Source organism: Erpetoichthys calabaricus, chromosome 1 (assembly GCF_900747795.2).
Source record: "Erpetoichthys calabaricus chromosome 1, fErpCal1.3, whole genome shotgun sequence".
Taxonomy (NCBI): domain Eukaryota; kingdom Metazoa; phylum Chordata; class Cladistia; order Polypteriformes; family Polypteridae; genus Erpetoichthys; species Erpetoichthys calabaricus.
The window spans coordinates 46,264,483-46,287,670 of record NC_041394.2 but is presented as its reverse complement, the minus strand read 5'-3'; the positions used below and the strand labels follow the sequence as shown (position 1 = coordinate 46,287,670).

The 23,188-nt window shown below is 38.2% G+C and overlaps 1 protein-coding gene across 2 annotated transcripts in view; it reads right to left on the bottom strand.

The window, feature by feature from the left end:
* Positions 1-23,188, bottom strand: part of zmat4a (zinc finger, matrin-type 4a) — a 480,624-nt gene that overhangs the window by 336,079 nt on the left and 121,357 nt on the right. The window contains exon 2 of one of the 2 annotated variants that reach the window (XM_051924276.1): positions 10,014-10,115. The exons of the other annotated variant lie outside the window; for it this stretch is intronic. Within the exon in view, the coding sequence (XP_051780236.1) occupies positions 10,014-10,115 (102 nt within the window). The remainder of the gene's footprint in view (positions 1-10,013; positions 10,116-23,188) is intronic. 2 annotated transcript variants of the gene reach the window in all.

Sequence of the window (23,188 nt, the reverse complement as noted above, 5' to 3'; positions counted from 1 at the left end):
TATATGTATATGTATATATATGTTTATGTGTGTGTGTGTGTGTATATTATATATATAAAAGACAGCAACACTCATAACAATGACAACACAATTACATTGACAATCATGTTACGTTATTTTTAAAATGTTTCCTTTTTTTTTTTTCATAACCTCTTTAACACACTACTTCTCTGCTGCGAAGCGCGGGTATTTTGCTAGTTATAAATAAAAAAGGTATTATCCCCACCCCTCATGCAATATGACGGTTACAAGATTACACGAGAAGCATAAAGGATAATCTATCTCTTTATTGACGGGTTCACGCGGTATTACAAACGGGAAGCTTATGACAGACATATCAAGCATGTGGGTATCTGGATCTACTCAGTCTTGCCATCTTTCGTTTGCCACGTTGAAAGGATTTTAATCGGACGGAAGACATAATCTTCCACCCGGCAGCTTCAAAGTGTTGCTCCATGTGCAGGCTCCTTCTCTTGGATTCAAACAAGGACAGGAAAGGACTCAAACCCCATCTTCAAAAATACAGGAATAGCACAATGCCTACATACAGTTCTCATTCTCCCAACAAGGAAAGTGTGCTGACAGAGGACAGAAATATACTAGTCTGTCTTTAGGCTGACTATTCAATTCTCCAGTTGTCTTTTGGCTCTCTAGTCCTGTGCTTGGCTCGGCAATTCTAAATGAAGATGCGTTGCTCCTGTGTACCATACTTGGTCTGCCTGTATGAATGAGTCCATAACAGTGGGCACAGAGAACAGTGACATTAAACAAAACATCGTATAACATATCCTCAGACAGTTGTTAAAATACAGTACAAATCTGACAGTTTAGACCTCAGTGACAATATGGCATCAGTGTAGATGATGTCTTAAGCTAGAATTATTATTGACATTCACACTTTTAACAACCAGCCATGCATTACTCCCTTCATTAAAATATCTTGTACTCAATGTGTGGCAGGTGTATCACAGAAACCTTGACAGGTAATGTATTTGCATCATTTGAAGAACTCTCCCTTATGAAGAGCCTATTACAAACACATTTCTTTCACTATGTGAAAGTCAGAGACTTTTCTCAGAACATTCATCCCTTTGGTCTATGCCTATTATAGACATTACTTCAAAGCTACCTTCCCACTAAGAGAATTATGTGAAGCTCATGCTAGTACATTCACAACATCCACAATCTTTGACCACTTGCAAGTTTAATGTATATAGTGTGTAGGTGTGTGTGAGGGATCTCTGTTTCACCTTTTAGATGGGACGCCAGAACAATGATGAGATCTGCACAATTTATGAACAAAGTTCTCAGCCTGGCTGAAACTTCTGGAAAAAGGGAGTGATTCGTTTTTCTCAACGTGGTGATGGGTTAGAAGTGTGAAAAACCATTTGTATTGGAGTTAAACTAGGGTGCCACAAGTTTAACACTAGAATTCCAGAAGCCTATAAAAAAACTTGTAATCCTGGGCCACCTTAAATTCCTTTGCACCTCTCCATCAGCATCTTTTGTTTTGCAAATATGTTGATCAACTGAACATATAACTAGAACAGAAACTTCTTCCATGTTATAGTAATAAAGATGTGAAGTGCATAATGTGTGAAGACTTTAGTCCAAATATCAAAAAAACATGTGCACTTTTATTCAAGAATGTAACCATACAAAAAAAAATCATTCAATTTACATGTTGCTGTCAATGAGTTAAAAACCCAAGCTCAAATGTCATTCGACAGAAAGTTGATATGTATTCTTGGATGGTGCAGAGGTAAGAACTGCTGCCTTATAGCCAAAAGTTTGCCAGTTTGAGTTCGGGTGATCCGGGATTTCAGTAGTAAACTGCTATTGTTATTACTATTATATAATAAAAACATACATTTGATTTGAGTCTGTAACACCCAGTGTAAATTTTTACTACTTGTAAAAGTCAGTGCGTTTTTTTTTTATTATTATTTATTTTTATTCCCTCAGTGATGTTAATGTGGTACTCCCGTCATACTATCAGCATGGCACTGCCAGAGCTAAACACTAGCATGGTGAATTGCTTGCACACTAAAGGGACTATAACTGCAGGTGGAAGTCCTATTTTTCTTCTGGTGCCAAGCAGAGTTGTTTTTTACGGTGCAGCAGTCTATTAGCCAGTGATTTGTCCAGAAACGGCTCCGTAAGCTTTATGACCACAGATTCGGGAAAGTGTTTGACTTGGGTTGTAACTCAAAACACAGCTCTCAACAAAACGTTGCCAGATGTCCAAAATTGCAGCAAATCCGTCTTTTTTCATATGTTCTGCATAGGTGTCTTTGTTGTCATAATACAGTAATCCCTCCTCCATCGTGGGGGTTGCGTTCCAGAGCCACCCGCGAAATAAGAAAATCCGCGACGTAGAAACCATATGTTTATATGGTTATTTTTATATTGTCATGCTTGGGTCACAGATTTGCGCAGAAACACAGGAGGTTGTAGAGAGACAGGAACGTTATTCAAACACTGAAAACAAACATTTGTCTCTTTTTCAAAAGTTTAAACTGTGCTCCATGACAAGACAGAGATGACAGTTCTGTCTCACAATTAAAAGAACGCAAACATATTTTCCTCTTCAAAGGAGTGCGCATCAGGAGCAGAGTCTGTCAGAAAGACAGAGGAAAGCAAACAAATCAATAGGGCTGTTTGCTTTTAAGTATGCGAAGCACCGCGGCACAAAGCTGTTGAAGGCGGCAGCTCACACCCCATCCGACAGGAGCAGGAAGAGAGAGAGAGAGAGACAGAGTTTGTTTTTCAATCAAAAATCAATACGTGCCCTTCGAGATTTTAAGTATGCGAAGCACCGTGCAGCATGTTTCAGGAAGCAGTTGCACAAAAGATAGCAACGTGAAGATAATCTTTCAGCATTTTTAGACGAGCGTCCTTATCGTCTAGGTGTGCGAACAGCCCCCCTGCTCAATCCCCCTACATCAGGATCACAGAAAGTCAGCGCAAGAGAGACAGAAAAGTAAGCCGGGTAGCTTCTCAGCCATCTGCCAATAGCGTCCCTTGTATGAAATCAACTGGGCAAACCAACTGAGGAAGCATGTACCAGAAATTAAAAGACCCATTGTCCGCAGAAATCCGCGAACCAGCAAAAAATCTGCGATATATATTTAAATATGCTTACATATAAAATCCACGATGGAGTGAAGCCGCGAAAAGGCGAAGCGCGATATAGCGAGGGATTACTGTAGTCTGATAGCAGTCACGGGAGATTATATCTTTGACTGCCGGTAAAACAAATAGTTCTGAGCAGGCATCAACCACAGCAGCAACTGTAGTCATTGCTGCTCTTGTGAAAAGATGGAGGTAAATGCAAGTTCATTTGACCACATGAACATCACTGACAGAAAAAAACTGAATAATTAAAAAAAAGCTCTAACTTTTACAAGTAGCCAAAATTTATAACGGGTGTTACAGACTCAAATCAAATGTATGTTTTTATTATATTATAGTAATAATGCTGCGGTGGGCTGGCGCCCTGCCTGGGGTTTGTTTCATGCTATGCGCCCTGTGTTGGCTGGGATTGGCTCCAGCAGACCCCCGTGACCTTGTAGTTAGGATAGAGTGGGCTGGATAACGGATGGATGGATGGATATAGTAATAATAATAGCAGCTCACTACTCAAAATGCGGAGTGCTCGGACTCGAGCTTGGGTTTTTAACTCATTGACAGCAACATATAAATTGAATGGTTAAATGAATTTTTTTCTTTGGTTATATTCTTGAATAAAAGCGCACGTGTTTATTTGGTATTTGGACTAAAGTCTTCACACATTATACACTTCATGTCATTATTAGTATAACATGGAAAAAGTTTCTACTTTAGGTATGTATTCAGCATTTCTTGCCTTCCATTTCCTGTCATCCTACACTTACACAGATCGTTGTAGACACGGAACACACATGAAATGTATGTATTCCAAATAACGATATATTATTTGACCTATACAACTACAGGCACCTCACATACAGATAAACACACTTGAGCTCTGAGAATTTTGTGACTGACTTCAGCCCCGTTATAGAGGGGAAGGTTGGATTAGATTGCAGGCTGCTTGCTGCTTCTGCTGATCAACACATTTGCAAAACAAAAGACGCTGATGTGGAGAGGTGCGAAGGAATTTAAGGTGGCCTGGGATTACACATTTTTTCGTAGGCTTCAGGGATTGAATTGTTAAACTTGTGGCACCCTGGTTTTACTCCAATACAAATGGCTTTTCACTCTTCTAGCCCAGCACCAGGTTGAGAAATCTGAATTACTCCCTTTTAGTAGACATTGTGTCATTGGTTTCTTGGGTGCATATAAGCCCAAGGTTTTAGCTGACCATTAGTGCAAAGTTTTGTCAACGTTGCCAATTGTTCAGTTACAGTTCATTATTCACTGACTAAGTATTTAAGTGGTGCATCATTTAAATGGAGACATCTCTGAATGTCACTCTTTCTGTGATCTATCAGTCTTACTACATGAGGCCCGGGAACTGCACCCCAAAGAGGCCCTGTGGGGAGTAAATTAACACTTGAGTTGAAGTTATGAGTGCCTGGCAGCTGTTTCTTAAGCAAAGGTCTTGTGTGTCAAAGTAATGCAAAATGGTAATGCCACTTTGTCCTACAAAAGGACACTGTTGACACTTACACAAGTGTAAAGCAAGTGAGAGAAATGTGTATGAGAGATTGAAATGGAAGGATACCAGACATGCTTTATGTTAGAAAGTAAGTTTTTTCATAACTCTCAGATAGCTCTGAAATTAAAATCACGACCAGTTCTGTAATGGCAATATTCACAATTACACCAGATGAGATAACATTGTGCACTTAAAAATTCATTGGAGTATCCTCCGCTACATTGCTAGCACAGAGACTAATATTGCTTATTTGGAAAAATTCCTCTGTCCTACTTCAAATCTAATGTGAATATGCTTTAAAAGTTTGTTAGAATTTGACAATAATTTATTAATGCCATTTTAAAACAAACATATAAGGTCTCCTCCAGACCTTTCATGCTGTTTTAATGCATATAAACTAACACTTAAGACTGAACTGTTAAGTCATATAGAAAAGGAAAAGGGAGCCGACTGTTCAGTTGGAAGGAAACTTTTGTTTGTAACACAATGTTTGTATTACTGCATCAAGTGTAAATTTATATTTATGATTTATAATTTGTATTTTCATCAATAAAATACTTGAAAAATTGTAAGTTTTGTGTGATGAGTGAGGTTTGTGGAATGATGCATGTGAAATAAATAATCAGGGGTCCTAGAGCGTGCCGGCACCAGGCGGGAGCAGGGGCACATGTGAACGTACATGTGCCACTCCGAGTTGATTGGGGTGCTTGGTTGATTGCACATTCACTTGCAAAAGTGGGCAGATCGGTCAAGTGCTTCATTCACATCTTGGAGCAGGTGGACAACTGCAACTATACCTGCACCTGACCAGTGCTATAAAGGGAGCCTGCACGGTGAAATCAAGATGGAGGACAATTATAAGAAACAAAAAACGTCAGTCAAAAGGATAAGTTGAATGTGAACAGTTGGGTGGAAAACAAAGGGCAGCAGCAGCATTAACCATGATGGTGAGAAGACAGAACAAAAGTGCCCCATGTGTGGAGCAAAGTAAATAGTTCTCCAAGGAGTGTCCCCGTTGATCCACGTAGCCTCATGCTGGCATATGAGATGAGGTCTGATTGTGCGTGTCCCAGAAGATGCTGATTAAGGCAGGTGGGACAGGAATCAGGAGAGGTGGTCATAGCTGTCGGCATCTCTGCCAGGTGGAAGGCCCACTGGGATGAGCTTGGGAGACGTGTAGTGAATGATGTGCTGGGTTATCTGAAGAATAACTTAATACCAGGATGGTTTTACCTGGAACTGAGTGACTGTTTTATTTGGATTTTAGATCTGTTGCTTTTATCCTCCTTGATTTTACTGATTATATATTTATTTATTAATTGATGTACTTTTTGGACACTGTTGTTTGTAAATAAAAGCACTGAAACACTTATACCTACATCTTGCTGACTGTGTGGGTCCTCATTTGCCTGGCTCATCTTAGGGTATGGCTATTGACGGTTCTGGGTTCAAGCTGCCTAGGAAGATGGAGCCAACCTGAACATTTTGTTCATCATTTAAAGTACATTTACTGATGACATTATGACTCTGTTTGCTTTAATTTTTCTCAGCTTTAACTTGTATTTCTTTTTTAATTTGTTTTATTGATTTTATTTGAAGAAAACAACATTCCATACAATCAAGTCAAACTTAACAAACCAAAATTCAACTCCCTTTAACTTGTATTTCTAAGTGTTGTTTTTCCCATGTGGGGTTTTGAATTATGGTGTTTTCATATTTTTTAATCATTTATTTATATAAAAACAAATTAACATATTTGATTTTTTTTTCCATTATTCTATGATGCCATTTTGTTTTTTATGGGCAACAGCATTTTGTCCCGATTACCACAGAGCCCACAAACACAGTCATTTAAGGCGTGCGATGAGTGACATCATCAATATAATCATATAACAGTTGGATCATTTACTTTCATAACTATCCAAGTTTGTGAAGGAATCGTTAAAAGACTTTGCATGATATTCTATTCTTAGCTTCTCTTGGGCAACAACAATTTGGCATCGATTTTTTGATTTTTATGTTTTTGTATTGAGTTTTGGTGAAAGACAGTATTGACTTTTGACTACAAACTGTGGATATTTTTGACTTTGTCTAATTTCCTGGTCTGTTTCAATTAAAATACTTTCTGTCTTTGTTCAAGACAGTATACGTGTTTCAACAGTACTGAATGCTGGGTGGTATAAATGTATGTTTGAATCAGAAAAGCTGCCAGATTTAATATAGAAATCCAGTATGTAGTGTTTGTATCACAGACTGCTGTTAATGCAAGGCAGAAAGACATACCCCACACCTTAAAATAATGCAGTGAATAATTTGTTACTACCCGATTCAAGGGTAATATACACAGAAAACCTCAGAGAACATCAACAACATCCACTGAATTACACTGAACCTATGGGGGATATTTGCCTATGTCTACTTCCAATGGCTAAATGCTCTGGCTATCTTCTTACCTATTTCCCTATAGGATTACTACTTTTGCTTATGTATCCAACACTGATCCTCATATCCCTTTGATACTCCTTCTCAGAGTCATACTGGATGAAATAACCTTACTCAATACACACTCTACAGTCATATTCTTCACTACCCTGCTAGCTACCAGTCTTATTTCTGAATCTCACTATGCCCTGAATTTTACAATGTAAATAAAATTAGTTGCACTATTTGAAATTAGAATGGCAACCCCTTTTTCAAGACTTAAAAACGCACCTTTTAAATGATTGTGTGATATCATTCAAATGCTGCAAACTTTCTAGCCACTTTAATAATTTCTAAATGGCTACTTAGTACTGTTTGTATCTTTTCTAACTTGAATGAAAGATACTTGACTTGATATCATATAAAATTTATAAACAGCTATAATGTCATGAACTAAAATTTCCAAAGTATGTAGCCCTAAAAACACCTCCAAAATGCCCACTAGACTGGGATATTGCCCTCAAACCACTGGGTAGTAATTAGGGCAAACACAGGATCTTTAAAAAATAAAATGCTTTTTTCGCAAAAAGCTCTGTTACAATGTGAAGCTCCAAGGAGCACAAAAGACATACAATGCCTGTGAAAGGTAATTACAAAAGCAGCCAACCCCAATTGCAGAAACCAAAGAATAGTCAGAAAATGGCATAAAAAGGGTAAGGAATCAGGAAAAAAAAAATCACAAAAAGCACAGATAAACAATCACTAAATCCCTAAAACTTTCAAAATGAACTGCCAGGAATGTGGGAGACCCTTCGGATATACAGGGTAGAGGGCAGTTCCTGGTGGTGATTGGCAGGTGGCCCTGCCACTCTTAGAGGAACACCCACAAAACACATGGAACATAACACAGGCAACAAAACTACAGCAGATAATAAGCAAATATTAACATGAATAAATAGTTCAACAATTCAACTGTCACCGCTCTTAATGGTAAAACTTTGGCAAAGAAACACAGCTGCCCTTTCAGAAATCCCCTCTTAAACAGTATTTCAATAGGAAACAAACACACTCTTTCCAGTCCCCTTTGCGGGATCTGCTGCAGGCTTACAGGCTTTCCATGTTACATGCTTCTCGCACAAGGTTTAGAACATTTAAAAGATTGAGTCCTGGCCAACCTAACGGCTCACTCTCCCCTCCTCTCTCCTTCAGACTGCATTTGCTCCAGTTGCTGCCTCCGAGCGGTTGAACCCACTTGATGTGGAGGATTTTGTGTTCTTTTGACCTGGAGACAGGAGCTGAACTGCCATGTTTGACAGTTGCTTCCTGTGTACTTTTCTGCTTTTCACAAACCCCATCTGCAAAGGGGTCTCGTGTCTGTACCTGCTAGTTCAGCAATAAAGATATTTTTCCCTCAGGAATCTGTTCCCTTTTTCCAGTCTCCTGTGCAACTTAGTGACCTAAGCTGGACACAATATACAAAAAGGAGAAAATACAAATGAACTGTAGCATGCAGCCAGGGCCCTTGCCTAGCCGGGACGCCTCCATGCTGGGAGGACCAGGGGAGCAAGCGTGGCCAGAGCGTTACCTTCCCCGGGATGCTAAATGGCAACCCCCCTGGGTTGAAGCAGTGCCTCAGACTCCTGCAGGGCTTCATGGGAGTTGGAGTGTGGTGCAGCACTGTTGGGATCTCTAGGCGCCACCAGGGGGTGCTGCAGCAGGAGCTGCTGAGCCCTTATGGGTAGTTCTTCAGCCACACCCGAAAGTGCTGCCAGAAATGAAGAATCAAGCACCTGGGGCACTTCCGGATGCCTTATAAAAGGAGCCAGCAGCCACTACTCCGGGAGCCAGAGTCGGGAGGAGGAGCAATGAAGCTTGACCGGAGTAGTGGACAGGAGAAAAGATAAAGAGAAGGAAGAGACTTGTGGTATTGTGCTGTGCTTGTGCTTGGACTGTGTTATATTTGTAGGGAATGGGAAAGACGTTTCCGACAAGGCAAAAAAGAAAATAAAAACTGGTGTGCCTTTAACTTGTGTTCCATGCTTGTCTGTGTCGGTGCCAGCCTGGTGGACCACAGGACCCTGGCTAAAATATATTACTATACTTCCACGTTAAGTTCTGAAACACATTGCATTATCTTCTTGAGTTGTAAAGAGAATAAAATTAAATTCTGTCCTTGGTTTATTTTTTGATCGTCTTTGATTGAGTCATGATTACTGTTGACCGACATGGATAATAATACCCTAAAGTGCTTAAAAGGGTTCTAATTTATTAATAATAAATGTCAGAAAGAATTCTGGCCTTTTTATTGTCCAGCTTTGCATTAGATACTGTCAGGATAAGTTTGGCCCTAGAAGTGGGGTAATTAATTGCCTGGAGGTCTCCATGCTGTGTTTCGTCTCAAATCAGTAAAAAAATGCCCCCATAAGACCGGCCAGACAGTGCATCCTTCGAAAAGGATGCATCCAAACTTTCTAGCAGAATCTTGCAATGTAAATTGATCAATATTAGCAAGAGTGGTGGAGATAGAATTTGAGAGAAGAAGAAGAGTACGATTTAGTGAGAATTAGACCATAAAAACAAGTGTGCCTCACTGGAAGCACTGCACATCAAAAGTACTTTCGGTGGATGTCAACCCATATGAAAGGGAAAGAATCAGACAGAAAATCAGAGAGTATGAGCTAAGAAGAAGGACCTAAAGGACCAACATGCTTTACTGGATGCTCTACACATTACAACATTCTTCTTCACAGTAAATCTTCAAAAAACTAAGAAACTTTGCTCTCCTAAACCTTTGTGATTCTCTGAGTGTGTGTTCCTACAACATTATTCTTCAAATCTGATTCTATGTACAACTAGAGAAGAGCTAAATGGAACCGTACAAGATATAATCTTGCCATTCCCCAAAGCCCTCAACCTTTGTGCATATTCAAAGAAAGGCATGCTGCCTCACCTCATAATGAGCGACCCTCTGTGATTCCGAGATTAGCTGCGCACTGCACACTTTACAGTAGCTGTCAGTGAAGAGCTCCTGGTTAACCTCTGTAGACTTCATCTGTGCGGACAAAAGGAGAGCAGAAACACTGTCAGTGCTGTCACTGTACAAAGCTCATTTCCTTATAAAACAAGTGATCTCCTAAAGTGACTTCAGGTATATTCAATTTTTACTCATGAAATTATTGTCCAAAGATACACTCAAACATAATTTCAATGTTAATGTATACAAAACAGTGCTGCAAAAAACACCACTATAACCACAAAATATACAAAACATAAAGGTTTAAAAAGGATTTAAACACACATACTTTGGTTTAGCTTACAAACGGCACCCATAATGAATGGTATATTTTGTTTTTGACAAGTTTAAAATTACATATACATTTGGAAAGTCACTGACTACAGTTTTGTGAACCAAACACGTAACGCTCCAATGACAATTAGCAAGTATCTGGTTGAAGTTATGCGTATTTTATCTGAATGACTACTTCTTGTGTCTTTAGTGATCAGTGATGTCACAGAAATGTTCAGGAAATTCATCGAACTTCGCGTAATGCTTTGAAGTCAATGGGGAAGAAGCAACTGAACTAGTTTTGAGTGGTTTATAATGGTGCCATGGTCTTCTAAGGGAAGCTTCTGCCAACTAAGCTGGATCAATTATTGTTGTCAAAAAAGTGACCTGAGCTGTGAGGCAGCAGTGCTAATCACTATGCCACCGTGTCGTAAACAAATGGAATCATAACCACAAAAAATACAACAAACAGCCACAAACTATCAATAAGTAAATAAAATATACGTCATTGCACTGACCGAGCTCCAATCTTGGGGCACACTATGGCTGGAAGTGTTGGTGTAGGACTGGCTTCTTTCACTGTTTGAGGTCACGACTCCAGACACAGTTGGAACATCATTTTTGCTTCCGTGTATCTGTGCAGATGCTTCATACTTTTTTCCTTCATTAAGATGAAAGACTTGCCTTGTAAATAGTATTAAATGTTTTGTTATTATTATTATTAATAAGGTTTCATTCTGACACAATATTCCTTTAAGGCTTGTATTAAAATTGTAGCCAGGCACATGGCTAATTATGCATGGAAATTAGCCATGTGGTGCTGTGCTGCTGAGGAATCAATGTTATATATCAGGTGGCAATACTATTAATGGTCAGCTAATATGGCCCAAAAATAAAAACAGTGCAAGTTTTATTTTTTTTTTAATGCATGCAGGATGGAAATCCAGATAGAGTGTTGCTCAGGTTGTGACATCTTACACTGGGCCTGTGTCAAACTTCTGTGCATGGCTATCACAGCTCTTTAATGTCTGTGAAAAAAATGTTTACCTAAGGTATCCACAAGGTAAATTTCCAGGAAAATGTTAGCCTGCAAACATAGGATATTTGTAGCCAAAAAAATGCTTTGGCAAATCAACAATAGTCTCTATGCTACTTCTCTTGATATCATACATGATTTTGTAATAGTGTGCTGTAACTATGCTCCATGTTCTGTGAATAGAGCTCCAAGAGGCAGGACCACCCTGACATCACCTCTCTTGGGCCCTCCATCTGACTAAGTATGAAGGTCAAGGAGTTGGGAATCATTTATTTGTTGGTTTGTTCATGTAGGTTTTGCTGTTTCTTGCTGAATTTTCTGGCTTTTGTGACCTTTTTCTGCTGTTTAAAGGATTCTCAATTTTGGTTAACATCTTGGGACTTTGCTTAGAATTGCTTTATAGGCAACTCCATTGTGCATCTCTGGGCTCTTTTGACCTTTTCCTTTGCATTATTTTTTTTTCAATTTTTGCAATAAATCCTTAATTTATAAGAAATTCTTTGTTTGCACATTCATGTAAATCAAGGGTTTGCTGTCATTCTTTCTCTTGTGGGGCATTTGATGTATTTTTTCAGATATTTATAGTTGTTTTGCCAGCTTCCTATTTTTGGTGGAGCACAAAGCTAGATCTGCAATTATGTTTTTTCCTAGAGTTTGTGGGCTTAACTAAATTCAACTGTCAATGTAGCAGAATGGCACTTTAAATGGTAGGGGAGATAGCTGCTGTATAGTTTGATGAAGTAACACAGTGATGTGCATCCTAAGACCAAAGCTTTATCGTAGGCCTACTTCTGGACAAACGTCCCATGTACATAAGGTTAGCGTGTTCCCCGTGTTAAATTAGCCCATTGTGACTAGGTGTCTTTAAATGGACTGATGCTCCATGTTCTGTGGATTCCTAACTTCTACCAATTACTATTCTGGTTCAGCTAGTCATTTGATAAATTAGATAGTGGACAGATATAAAATTCATTTAGTAATTTCAAATAGTATGGATGGTAAAATTTGCAGTATTAGTGACAGATTTACAAGCAGAAGGCAATTTGCCTAAGTAATTAAAAATGAATAAAAATGGTTAATGTGTTGTGAGCTTGAAAATCAACGGTGAGCAGCACCAGTCCTGGAGGGCCTCAGTGGCTGCAGGTTTACATTCCAACATGTTTCTTAATGAGAAGTCAATTATTACCGATGAGGCACTTATTGCTCAAGTGACATTTTGATGCTTCATTTTAGTGGTCTCGCTTGTTAAGGTTCCCCACCCTCAATTGCTTATTTTCAGTCTTAAACAGCTGCATTCGCTGTTTTTAATACCTTCGTATTAGCAAAATGATGTAAATGACAACAGGAGCCAACAGATCTCCATCTAAGTTGTTTCCATTTACACCTGTGTGTTCATCATTCACTATTTGGTTTAATAAGACAATTAAGAGAAAAAGTAACAAACTGAAAATGATTTGTTTTAGGCTTCAAATCATTTGGATGATATCCATGAAAAGGAAAAAAGTTGCAACATAAGAGCCTAACATTGCAGATTAACAGGTTGTAAAATTAAATAAGGTCTGAGACTGGCAATGATTGGTTTCTAATTAAGCAATTGGATTGGAATGAAAACCTGAAGACACTGTGACCACCCCATGCTGTAAATGGTACACTGGCCATGCAAAAAGGCACAGCGACACTGGAGACAGTGTAGTGAAGATCAAGCCCATCTCTAGATTGACTAGTGATGAATGAAACAATTTGTGCAATACAATTTTGCAGTAAAATGATTCGCACAAAATCAGGTTTGCAGTGAAATGATTTGTGCAGAATTGAATTAACACTGAAATGATCAGTGCAAAACTGAATTTGCAGCTAAATGATTCATACAAATTAGTGTTTTGTCTTGCAATAAAGGTGTGCTTCACTACCAGCGAAATGAGTGCAGTTTGCACAGCAAGAAAGGTGTTTAGCTCCTGTCTGGAAGTGTTTCCATGCATTAACACTACATAAACCTGCCTGTGATTTAGTCTATCTATAAAAAGAAATCCTGTCCTGGAAAGAAAAAGCAAGTCTACGATACGTTATCTTCTCGTAAGACATTTTAAAGACCCGCTACTTACAATCTATCAAATAGGACAATAGGCAGCAAAACATTCAGTCTTGTGAAGGATTTGAGCACACACAGATCCAGGGCTCTCAGCGCATATAAAGCGTATAAGGACAGTACGTTATAAATTAAATGTTGACATCTAAGCGAAGAACAGAGCAGCGCGGAGAAAAGAGACTCAAATGCGTTGGACAGAAAAAACAGCAAAAAAGAATAATCGAGGTGCAAATTCAGAAAATAAGGAAAGTAATTATCAGCCTGGAACAAGTGGAACTGAAAAAAAAGCACGTCCAATCCGGCTCATAATTAAAAGACGTTTAAAAACATTGGCGCTAAACACCTGCAGAGCAGGTTAGAGACTATGAAACCAGTGAAATTAGAAAGGCTCAAAAAAAAACCAAAAAAAAAACGTTGGCACTATACACATATTGAGAAAGTTAAAGGATATGAAAGTAGGAAAATTAAAAAATTAAAAAAAAGAAAGTAAAGATCGCAGTAGCACAAACAAACAAACTGCCTCATTTAACTATGCACCAGTCTAACTTTGGTTTTGCACAATAATTACTACACTATTGCACCTTAACACTTAATTCTACTTTATTCACATAATTTTACTTATTTATTATGTTCTACTATACTGTTACCTTTCAATCTATGACTTTTTGTTAATCTAACTGATATTCTTCTAACTTTGCACAGTTTTGATAAGCGGATCAGGATGCATCTCACTGCGTGTTGTCCTGTATAACTATGCATGTGACAAATAAAGAATCTTGAGAATTTCAAAAACAGAGTTTACCGCACATGCATTTATTGGTTACTTTGTTCGTGTATATATATTTATCTGTCTGCTTATTTAAAAAGCTACATTTATCCCAGGAGTCAAAAACGTTGTGTCTAGCCCTTGTACAAAAACCTAGAGAAAAGCTGGGGTATCACCTTGGTAACCCCATGTACTTTTGGAACTGTGAGAGGAAAATAGCACGACTTTACAGACAGGAGTCCAATGCAGAACTCTACTTACTTTTTTACCTTGTAAAAAAAAAATTATTAACTGCTGATGATGTAGATCGTTTTGTCTGTGCTGAAATTCCAAACAGAGAAACCTATCCTGACCTCATTAAAAAGATTCAGCATATTGGGACTCGTAAGATTACAAATATTACAGAATTTACAGAAGTTCTGAAATAAAAGTGAAACAAATGAAATGGCAACAATTCAAAGAAAAAAAATCTTAAAAGTGTGTATCCGAAAAACCAAACATGGGGGTTGGCGAGCGAAGCGAGCACGGGGCGAAGCCCCCTAGTATATAAAAATTTTCACTAATGAAAAAAAAAATCACCCCAAAGTGTGCATAGCCATAACTAGGATAAGGTGGCTGCTAGGTCTTGACAGAGATGATTCTGACAGTAAGGCAGTGGTGACTTCCTGCGTACTGAGTTTTCTTGTGGAAAAAAAACAAATTAATGTGCACAATAGCATGCGTGTATGGAAAATATGTAGCATATCACATTTTTTAAAATGTACTCCTCTGTGGTGATGTGATCGACAGGCTTGACTTTATTGATGTCTTATGGATTACATGAGCTACACAGCTGCAAAAAAGAACAGAGCTGAACATAAATGTGTGAACAAGGCTTGAGGTAGCCATATTCCTTGCTTTCACTCCAAAAAAACTCTTTACTACACTCTTTTTTGCGAGTTTTTCTTTTTGCAATTGTAAAACAGCCTATGAAACATATTTAAATGTCATTATCATTCATGGCTGGTAATAACAAGCACTTGAGTGACTTAGGTCCTTAACAGAGAGTTGATCATACTTTTAATGATGCAGCATACAGACGCTGGTATTTCATACTTTACATTTCGGCTGCCCATAGATACTTGATCATTTTCAAATCATGGCTACTTGATCGTTTCATCGATTGCTGGATGGGAGGATGGTCCCGGATACTCCATCATTTCATCAAGTGGAGGTGGGGGCTTTAATACTAGCAGATACTCAATCGTAAGTGAAAAGGCCCATTGCTCTCATGGGCTTGGTATTGTGAAGCCGTATGTAAATTGAAACTTTCCTGTTTTGCTCATCACTAATTAAAAGCATGTCCTCCTCAACTATTGAAACTACATACATAAGGAAATGTATGGGTCTTATTCAGAAAGGCACTGATTCAGTAGACTTGTGAATTTTAAATAGTAAGTCGCAAACTTGAGGACACAAGTGTAAATTAATGGGAAGAACACTCAAGATAGAAACAAGGAAACATTTCCTAACACAATGGGTGATGGAAATCTAAAAAAAAATATTATGTCGTGTACTTTAAGAGTTAACCCTGACTGATTTTTTTAAGACATCTATTGGAAATATTGGGACAATTAGCTAACCAAACGAGCTTGGATGCTTTATCTATACAACTGTCCTTATAGTTAATATGTTGAGCTTATCTCAGATGATTGATGCTTTTAAATTGTGTGGAAGAAAACAGCTTGATTATAATGTCACCTTATAATTTGACACTGACACGCACTATTTGTACAACACCAATATCCAAATATGTAAAAACTGTAGTTGTCAGAATCACTGATTTTCTGCCTATCTGAGAAAAGGATTCCCTCAATCATAGTGTCAGCTTAATGCAATCTTTGACTGGACATTGGTGGACAATCAGTTGCAAATACAAATGTTCAAAGTCTTTGGCATAAACAGAGAATTACTCATTATATTAATGGTTTTTGAATGTTTTATTTTCTTTGAGTTTGCTTTTCTTTAGTAGTGTTTTAAAGCAAATGATTTAAAATGTAAATGTTTCAGGAAGACAAAATGTGAAACAGCTTTTCAGGTGATGTCCTATTGCTTGATAAATTAAATCAGTGAGGTTAAAGGCACTGAACATAATATGAATGAGTAATGCATTCTGCATAGTCAAAGCCAGGCATTTACTATATTTACAAGTAAGCCAGAAGCAATGCAAGAATACAGCTCAAGACCTGGAGAGCTCTGCTTGAACAGTTCACTTACTATATACTGTATTTATTAAATTACAGCCAATATGTGCAACAAATCTTGCACATATCTTCACTTGCAGTAGACCAAAGCTGCTTATTACATGAACAAGACATAACACCTGAGATTTTCCTGTAACTATTAAGAGAACAACTCAACCGAGAAGGCCCGGATGTGCCTAATTTTCTGTACCAAAGGTTGTCAGATGAACACCATAGTATTTCAAAAAAGAGAGAATTTCAGCTTACCGTAACATTTGAGACAGAGACAGGACATTGTGGGTGGAAATAATAAACAAGTCATAACTCAGGCTTCCATTTTTTCCTATTTGTTAAAGATGGCAGGATTATAAAGACTGGATTTTTTAGGTGAATAGTAATATTAACATTCTAAACTGTATGACCAGCACAGCTGGGATCAAGTTATTAAAAGCAATGTAAGATATTACAATTTAAAAAGGTCCTAAATATATCAAGCCATCATGTTATAAATATTCTTGCCACAGAGCACATATTGCTTGATCTAGTAGAACAATGTGTGTTTTTTTCACACTGCACAGAATAGCCTCATTAGGTGTGACATAAAAAATGAGCTCAAGCAGAACCGCTGAGAATTACTTCACCACTACAGGAGAACATGACACACCAGTCTGCTGAAATGCCTCTTGTTACTCTTCTCATTTAATGTGACACCGCTAAATAACTACAAAAAAAGGTACAAGGATAAACTGCAAGTCCTCTGAGCTGGATAGAGTAGAAGTCATTTAATGGCAAACCTAAGCCCAGCAACCCCCAAATAATCAATTTTCCAAAGATACATTTATAAGATGATTTTATTTATTTATTTATTTAAGCGCATTGAGCATGGGAAAGATGCAATATAAAGAAAATGTATTATTATTATTTTAGATGACTCTTTTAGAGATATTAGCTTTGTGCTCTATTACTTTTATGGACTCTGGTAGTCTTAGTTTGGATTAAATTGAGCCGTTTACCAGATGGAATTGGAGTGAACAGAGGGTGAATGGGATGTGACGGGTAGAATAAGATTTTAATGACTTTGTGTCTCAGTATGGAAAAGCAGAGTTCATCCAACGTGGGGATATGCCAGCCATTGAGTTTAGAAGCAGTGAACATCACTCTCTTCAGCTGCTTCTGGGCTTGAAATGAGGCAAAGAATAAAGTGCTGAAGTTGATGTTGCTGTACTTGATACCACCCCCTTTCACCTATGACCCTCATGCTTACCAAATAATAATAATAATAATAATAATAATAAAGGATATTGTACTTAATGGAAGTAATATCTTTGCTTTTTGAAATCTTTACTTTTCCCAGTGCCTTTGATACTCTTCTGCCTCAACTGTGGAAAAAGCTCAAGGTTTTGCATCTTCATGTCCGTAGAATCTCCTGGATCATTGACTACCTAACCAACAGACAGCAGTTTGTGAGGCTCTAGGACTGTGTATCAGAAATGGTCCTATCCTGTTCTCCCTCTACATGACAGACTTCTAGTACAATACTAGTGCTTTCCAATTACAGAAATTTTCAGATGACTCCTCCATTATAGGCTGCATTAATAAAAGGAGATGGGTCAGAGTACACAAAGGTTGTGGAGGACTTTGTCTTGTGGTGCAGGGAGAACCACCTGTAACTCAACATCAGCAAGACAAAAGAGCTGGTGGTGGAATTCTGGTGTGCCTAAGAAGCCTCTGAATCCAGTCACCTTTCTGGGGTGGACTGGTCTGGCAACACAATGGCACTGTACAAGATGGACCGGAGCAGACTGGACTTCCTGAGGAGACTCGGGCCTTTTGATGTATGCAGCAAGCTGTTGGAAATGGTCCTTCAGTTCAAAATAACCAGTGTGGTGTTCAACACTGTGGTCTCCTGGGGAAACAACTTGAGCTTAAGAGATGCGCAATGCCTGAACAAATCTATGAGGAAAGCCTGCTCTATCACAGGGTGAACCCTGGACACAATGGAAGTTGTTGTGGAAAAGAAGATGTTGGCAAAACTGGATGCCATCATGAAAAATCCCCTCCATCCCCTCCAGGAGGTGCTCTCTCATTCCATCACAGTGTGCTAAGAAGCGTCTCTGGGGATCTTATCTGTTTGTTGCTTCCGCTCGACATACTCAACATACATTGATTGATTGGCTGTACAATTTGTCCTGAGTCTGTATCTTTCTTTTTAAATATTTCTCTGCTGTATGCAACTGAATTTATCTTTGGGATTAATAAAGTTTATCTAATTTAATCTAAGATGAAAAAATGTACTGCTCTGGCAACTTGCATTGTGTACTTTAAAGGTACTGACAAAATTTTAATTTATTCTGTTTAATAAGCCAAAGCACAGTTCACGAGAGTCCACTCTTGAAGCAAACTATCTCTTACATAAACACGAGCACTGTATAAGAGAACTTAAGGGAGGCTGTGAATGGAAAGTAAAAAATGACACTTTTAGGGGTACCTAGGTACAGCTATTAATCATTTAACTTCACTGACGGAGAGGCCATTGAGACTGCAACTCCGGGTTGGCCTCTCTCTCTTTGAAACTGTAATACTAACAGGGATGAGTGAACAAAAAAGACAGATACAGAAAGAGAGATGTGAGTTTACCACACTGCATCCTCAGTGCACCTCTCCAATCACTTCACCCTACTATCTCCCAGGTTGTCTAAGCTAACAACTGCCTAAATAAAGCAAAGAAGCAGGAATCATGAGACACAGATTGAGGAAGATGTAGACAGTTTCTTCAAAAGAACAGAAAAAGGGTGACACAGGCTTCACTGTTAGCAGAAAAAGAATTTAATCAGTCTATCAAGTTGCAGCTGTTGTGAATTTCAGCACTTTGTTTCTTTTCAATAGCTTAATACATTTTTTCTGGGCTTCTTAAATTTTTCGTTACTGACAAAAGCTGATGTAACATTATGTGACTTCTAGGCATTTGATATGTCAAAGTGCAGTTGCTGATCTTTAGTCAATTTAAATGACTAAATATCATTGGGTATGTTGTATTACATAACTGAGTGCTCACCCCTTTAACTGACAACCAATAGTGTGCTCCCTAGCGGAGCTGGTGGTATACGAGGGGTTAACAGCTACGACAACTTCACTCGCATTCTTGGCCTATTTTATTTTCTTTATTCCATTCTCTCATGGTACATAAAACATGAGACATCAGACAGACAAGCTTCTTTTCTGTTTGCCAGATCCAAAACTGCCATGTTCTTTATGGCTACATTCTATGCCTTTTACTACTCTCATGCACACAGAACTCAACCCTGCAACTAAAGATAATAATCAAACTGTGGCGAGTCATGGACTAGTTGGAGAGAGTCAACTAGACGACCGGCTTTCATGGGAAGCCACCAACTGCCACCAACTTGCTAAGATTATATAAATGAAGGCTACAACTGAAAATTCCTGAAAAAGTCACCTAATGTGACATGGCTGTATGTTATTCTGAATTTAGCTTCACTTTAAATTTGAGACAAATGGTTAGATTTTATCACTATGTGTTCATTATTTCTCACTGTCATACTGTTTTTCAATGGGTGACTCATGATGTTACCTGTGCAACATTGTTTAAGCAAGTGACACCGCGTGGGTGTTGTCCAAGAATGTGGATACTTTCTAAAAAAAAAAAAAGAAAAAGAACTTATGAGCAATTCTGTTTATAGACCTTGAGCGTTACAACTTCTGGATAAGTTTACTGACTTCAACCCCTCAACCCATTTTTTTGACAATCAATTGTCCTTTCTGTTGTAATCCTGCCTGTTTCTTGGTTAACACTTTCATCTCATCTCGGTTGGAGAAGGGAGCAGACAATTCAGCAGTCTGTTTCCTTTACCTGTTCATACTGACTGCATATAGTGGCAGTAGTTCAATTTAGAAATTACAACCAGAGATAGAGTGAGGTCAATAATCTAGCCAAGATCAAAACCAGTATTCTGGAATGTAGATAATAAAGTCCAGGACGAATAAAAGGAATCGTCAAATAAGATCGGAGTAAAAAAAAAGTATGTATACATGTGTCAAAAGCATGTAACGGAGGACAAAATGAAAAACCTAAATCATAATCATGGACAGAGGAGAGTCTGTAACCAAATAAAATCACACAAATAAAATGCTTAGTATTTTGGACAAATGCAGATTCCTGGTTTGGAAAGAATAAATAATAATGTTGCGGTTTGTCCTTTTTCTCCTCAAAGCCATTCAGTTCTAAGCTTGAGATGTTATTGTTTGAGTTTTGGCTGTTCATAGCCATAGATTTCCCTGAGCAGTGGGTGGTTGTGATGCTCTCATTTTACTTAGTATTAAAATCCATACAGTTGTATTTTGTCAGATAATAACGATGTCAGAAGGTATCACTATGATCTGTTGCTAATCCAGACTGACTAAGCACCAGCAACCCATTGTTTCATTTTTTGTAATGTTAAACTTGCATGTTTTGTTAAACATTAGGAAAAGGCGGGCAGACATGATTAGTTAGGTATGTTAATATTTATGTTTGAAATGTCAGCACTGTACCACACATGAGATTAGGATGCAACCAAAGGACCCGATGCGCCACGTGAACCCGTAAGACAGAGGAGAAAGCCAGTGTACTAACCCATCTCTCTGTTCTCTCACAGGAAGGACGAGCCACAAAAGAGTCCAACACCATAACAGCATCACCAGTTGCTTCTTCGGATGGATGTGCCACTTCCACATTCCTTAGTCACGTCTTGTCCCTTCCCGATGACATCACAACCTTCCCAGGATTCCCTGCTGTTCCCGACATCCTTTTTGCTGTCCTCTCCTCCATAAATACGCCATCTTTTCCACCTAAAGACTGTTTTGTATCTATATTTTTACAGTTGCCTGTAACAAGCATGCCAGACCAAATCCTTGACCTAAAGTATATGAGGACAGTTCCCCAACCCTTTAACTTTGTTATCGTGTGGTTCTTTTACAGCACATATATAGGAAAATTCTAGTATGACCTCACCAAACTTTTAAGGTAAAAACACCACTGGCTTGGGTCATAGGAGAAGGACCGAAACCTGGCAGAACAAGAACTATACTGAAAGAGCCAAATTCAAAACCAAAGTTGTAGTCAAGACTAAAAAAGAGGGTCAAAACCAAAAGCAAAACTAAGTGACTTAGGATTTCTATTACTAACTTACACTTGCAAACTTTTATACTTTTTTGAAAGATTCTTCAATCCAATAAACAGGAAACTGGGAATGCACACCAAAATCTTTAAATATAAAATATATCGATGTCACGCTTTGCAAAGCCAGTGGTCACATGGTAGAAATGCAGCATAGTAACAATAAACAGCTTAACCATAAAATACATGCAAAATGCCAGGGCGTGTAAATAAGATGATGCTAAAATGATGTCACTATCAAATTAAAGTAAAACCATACAGATATACTAGATACAGAAAGCTACAATAATGTGTTAAGAATAATCTAAAATTCAGATTACAGCAAGTAAGCAGCAACTGTAATAGTGAAGGGTACGCTGAATGTTTACGAACCCAGTGTTAACATCTGGTGTTAAACATAGATAGAAAGCTTCTCTTTGATTTAATTCAATGAAAATAAATTAATTTCTTGTTTAATGTTTCAAGGACACCAACTCCAATTTGGACTGAAACCTAACCTCTGTTCATGTGTTACACCCTGACATATTTTTAGCTTTTTGTCAGCAAACTACCGCATCTTAAGAGCAGCAGAGCACAGTTTGTGTGAGGCAGGTAGACAAAGCAGCTGTATGCATAACAAAGAATCCAGGGTATGGTGCAGCATTGCTACAGCGTGTTCATTTATGTCACTTAGCATACTATAATACTGTCTTTACAAATCTCTAGGGAAAGTAACATGTGCATAATTTGAAGAATACGTGAGGCTGGTTGGTGGTCTGGCAAATTATGGAGGGGCTATTCTGGACAAAAGGTCGAGGATGAATTTTTGATTCCGGTACATCCTTTTTTAACTGCTATCTAAATATACTTTACTAGACACCTTGAGATTTCTTAATGAGACTTAAAAGGCTCCTTTGAGAACACTTTAAAATGGGTCTGCCTCACCTCATTTTTCACTTCTTCAGTCATAAAATGTATGTATTACACAATATCAGTAGTTACTCATCACTCAGCACTAGACAGTAATCGCTCACTATGCATCACTCATCACTACTCAGGAGTCGCTCATCACGCATAACTACTCACATATTGTTTGTGGTATTGTTTCTGCCTTTTTTAACAGAGCCAATCAGCAGGGTGAGCGACAGCAGAAGATGTGCGTAATATAGAGTAATGACATATAGCAGAGCCCATTGGTTTATTGAAATACTAATCAAATACTACCTGTTTGTTGATGTCACTACACCTACATGTCATTGATGATAGGAAATGTAATCATTACAATTCAAATTTAGAATTATTTATGTGTTTGCAAGAACAGAGACAGTTGTGAAGTGAAAATTGGCTTCCTATCAAGTAAGTACAACAAAATATCGCATAAACACAAGCTAATTTCTCATACATACGAGTTACTAAAAAAGATGGAAAATAAAAAGAGATGCCTGATGCACGAAAACTAAGTACTGATGAGTGATTGTGTGATGAACGAAAAGTGAGTAGTGATGCTTGATATGCAACTCTTGAGTAATGACAATTGATACCTGCTGAGTGACAACTGAGTAGTGATGTGTAAC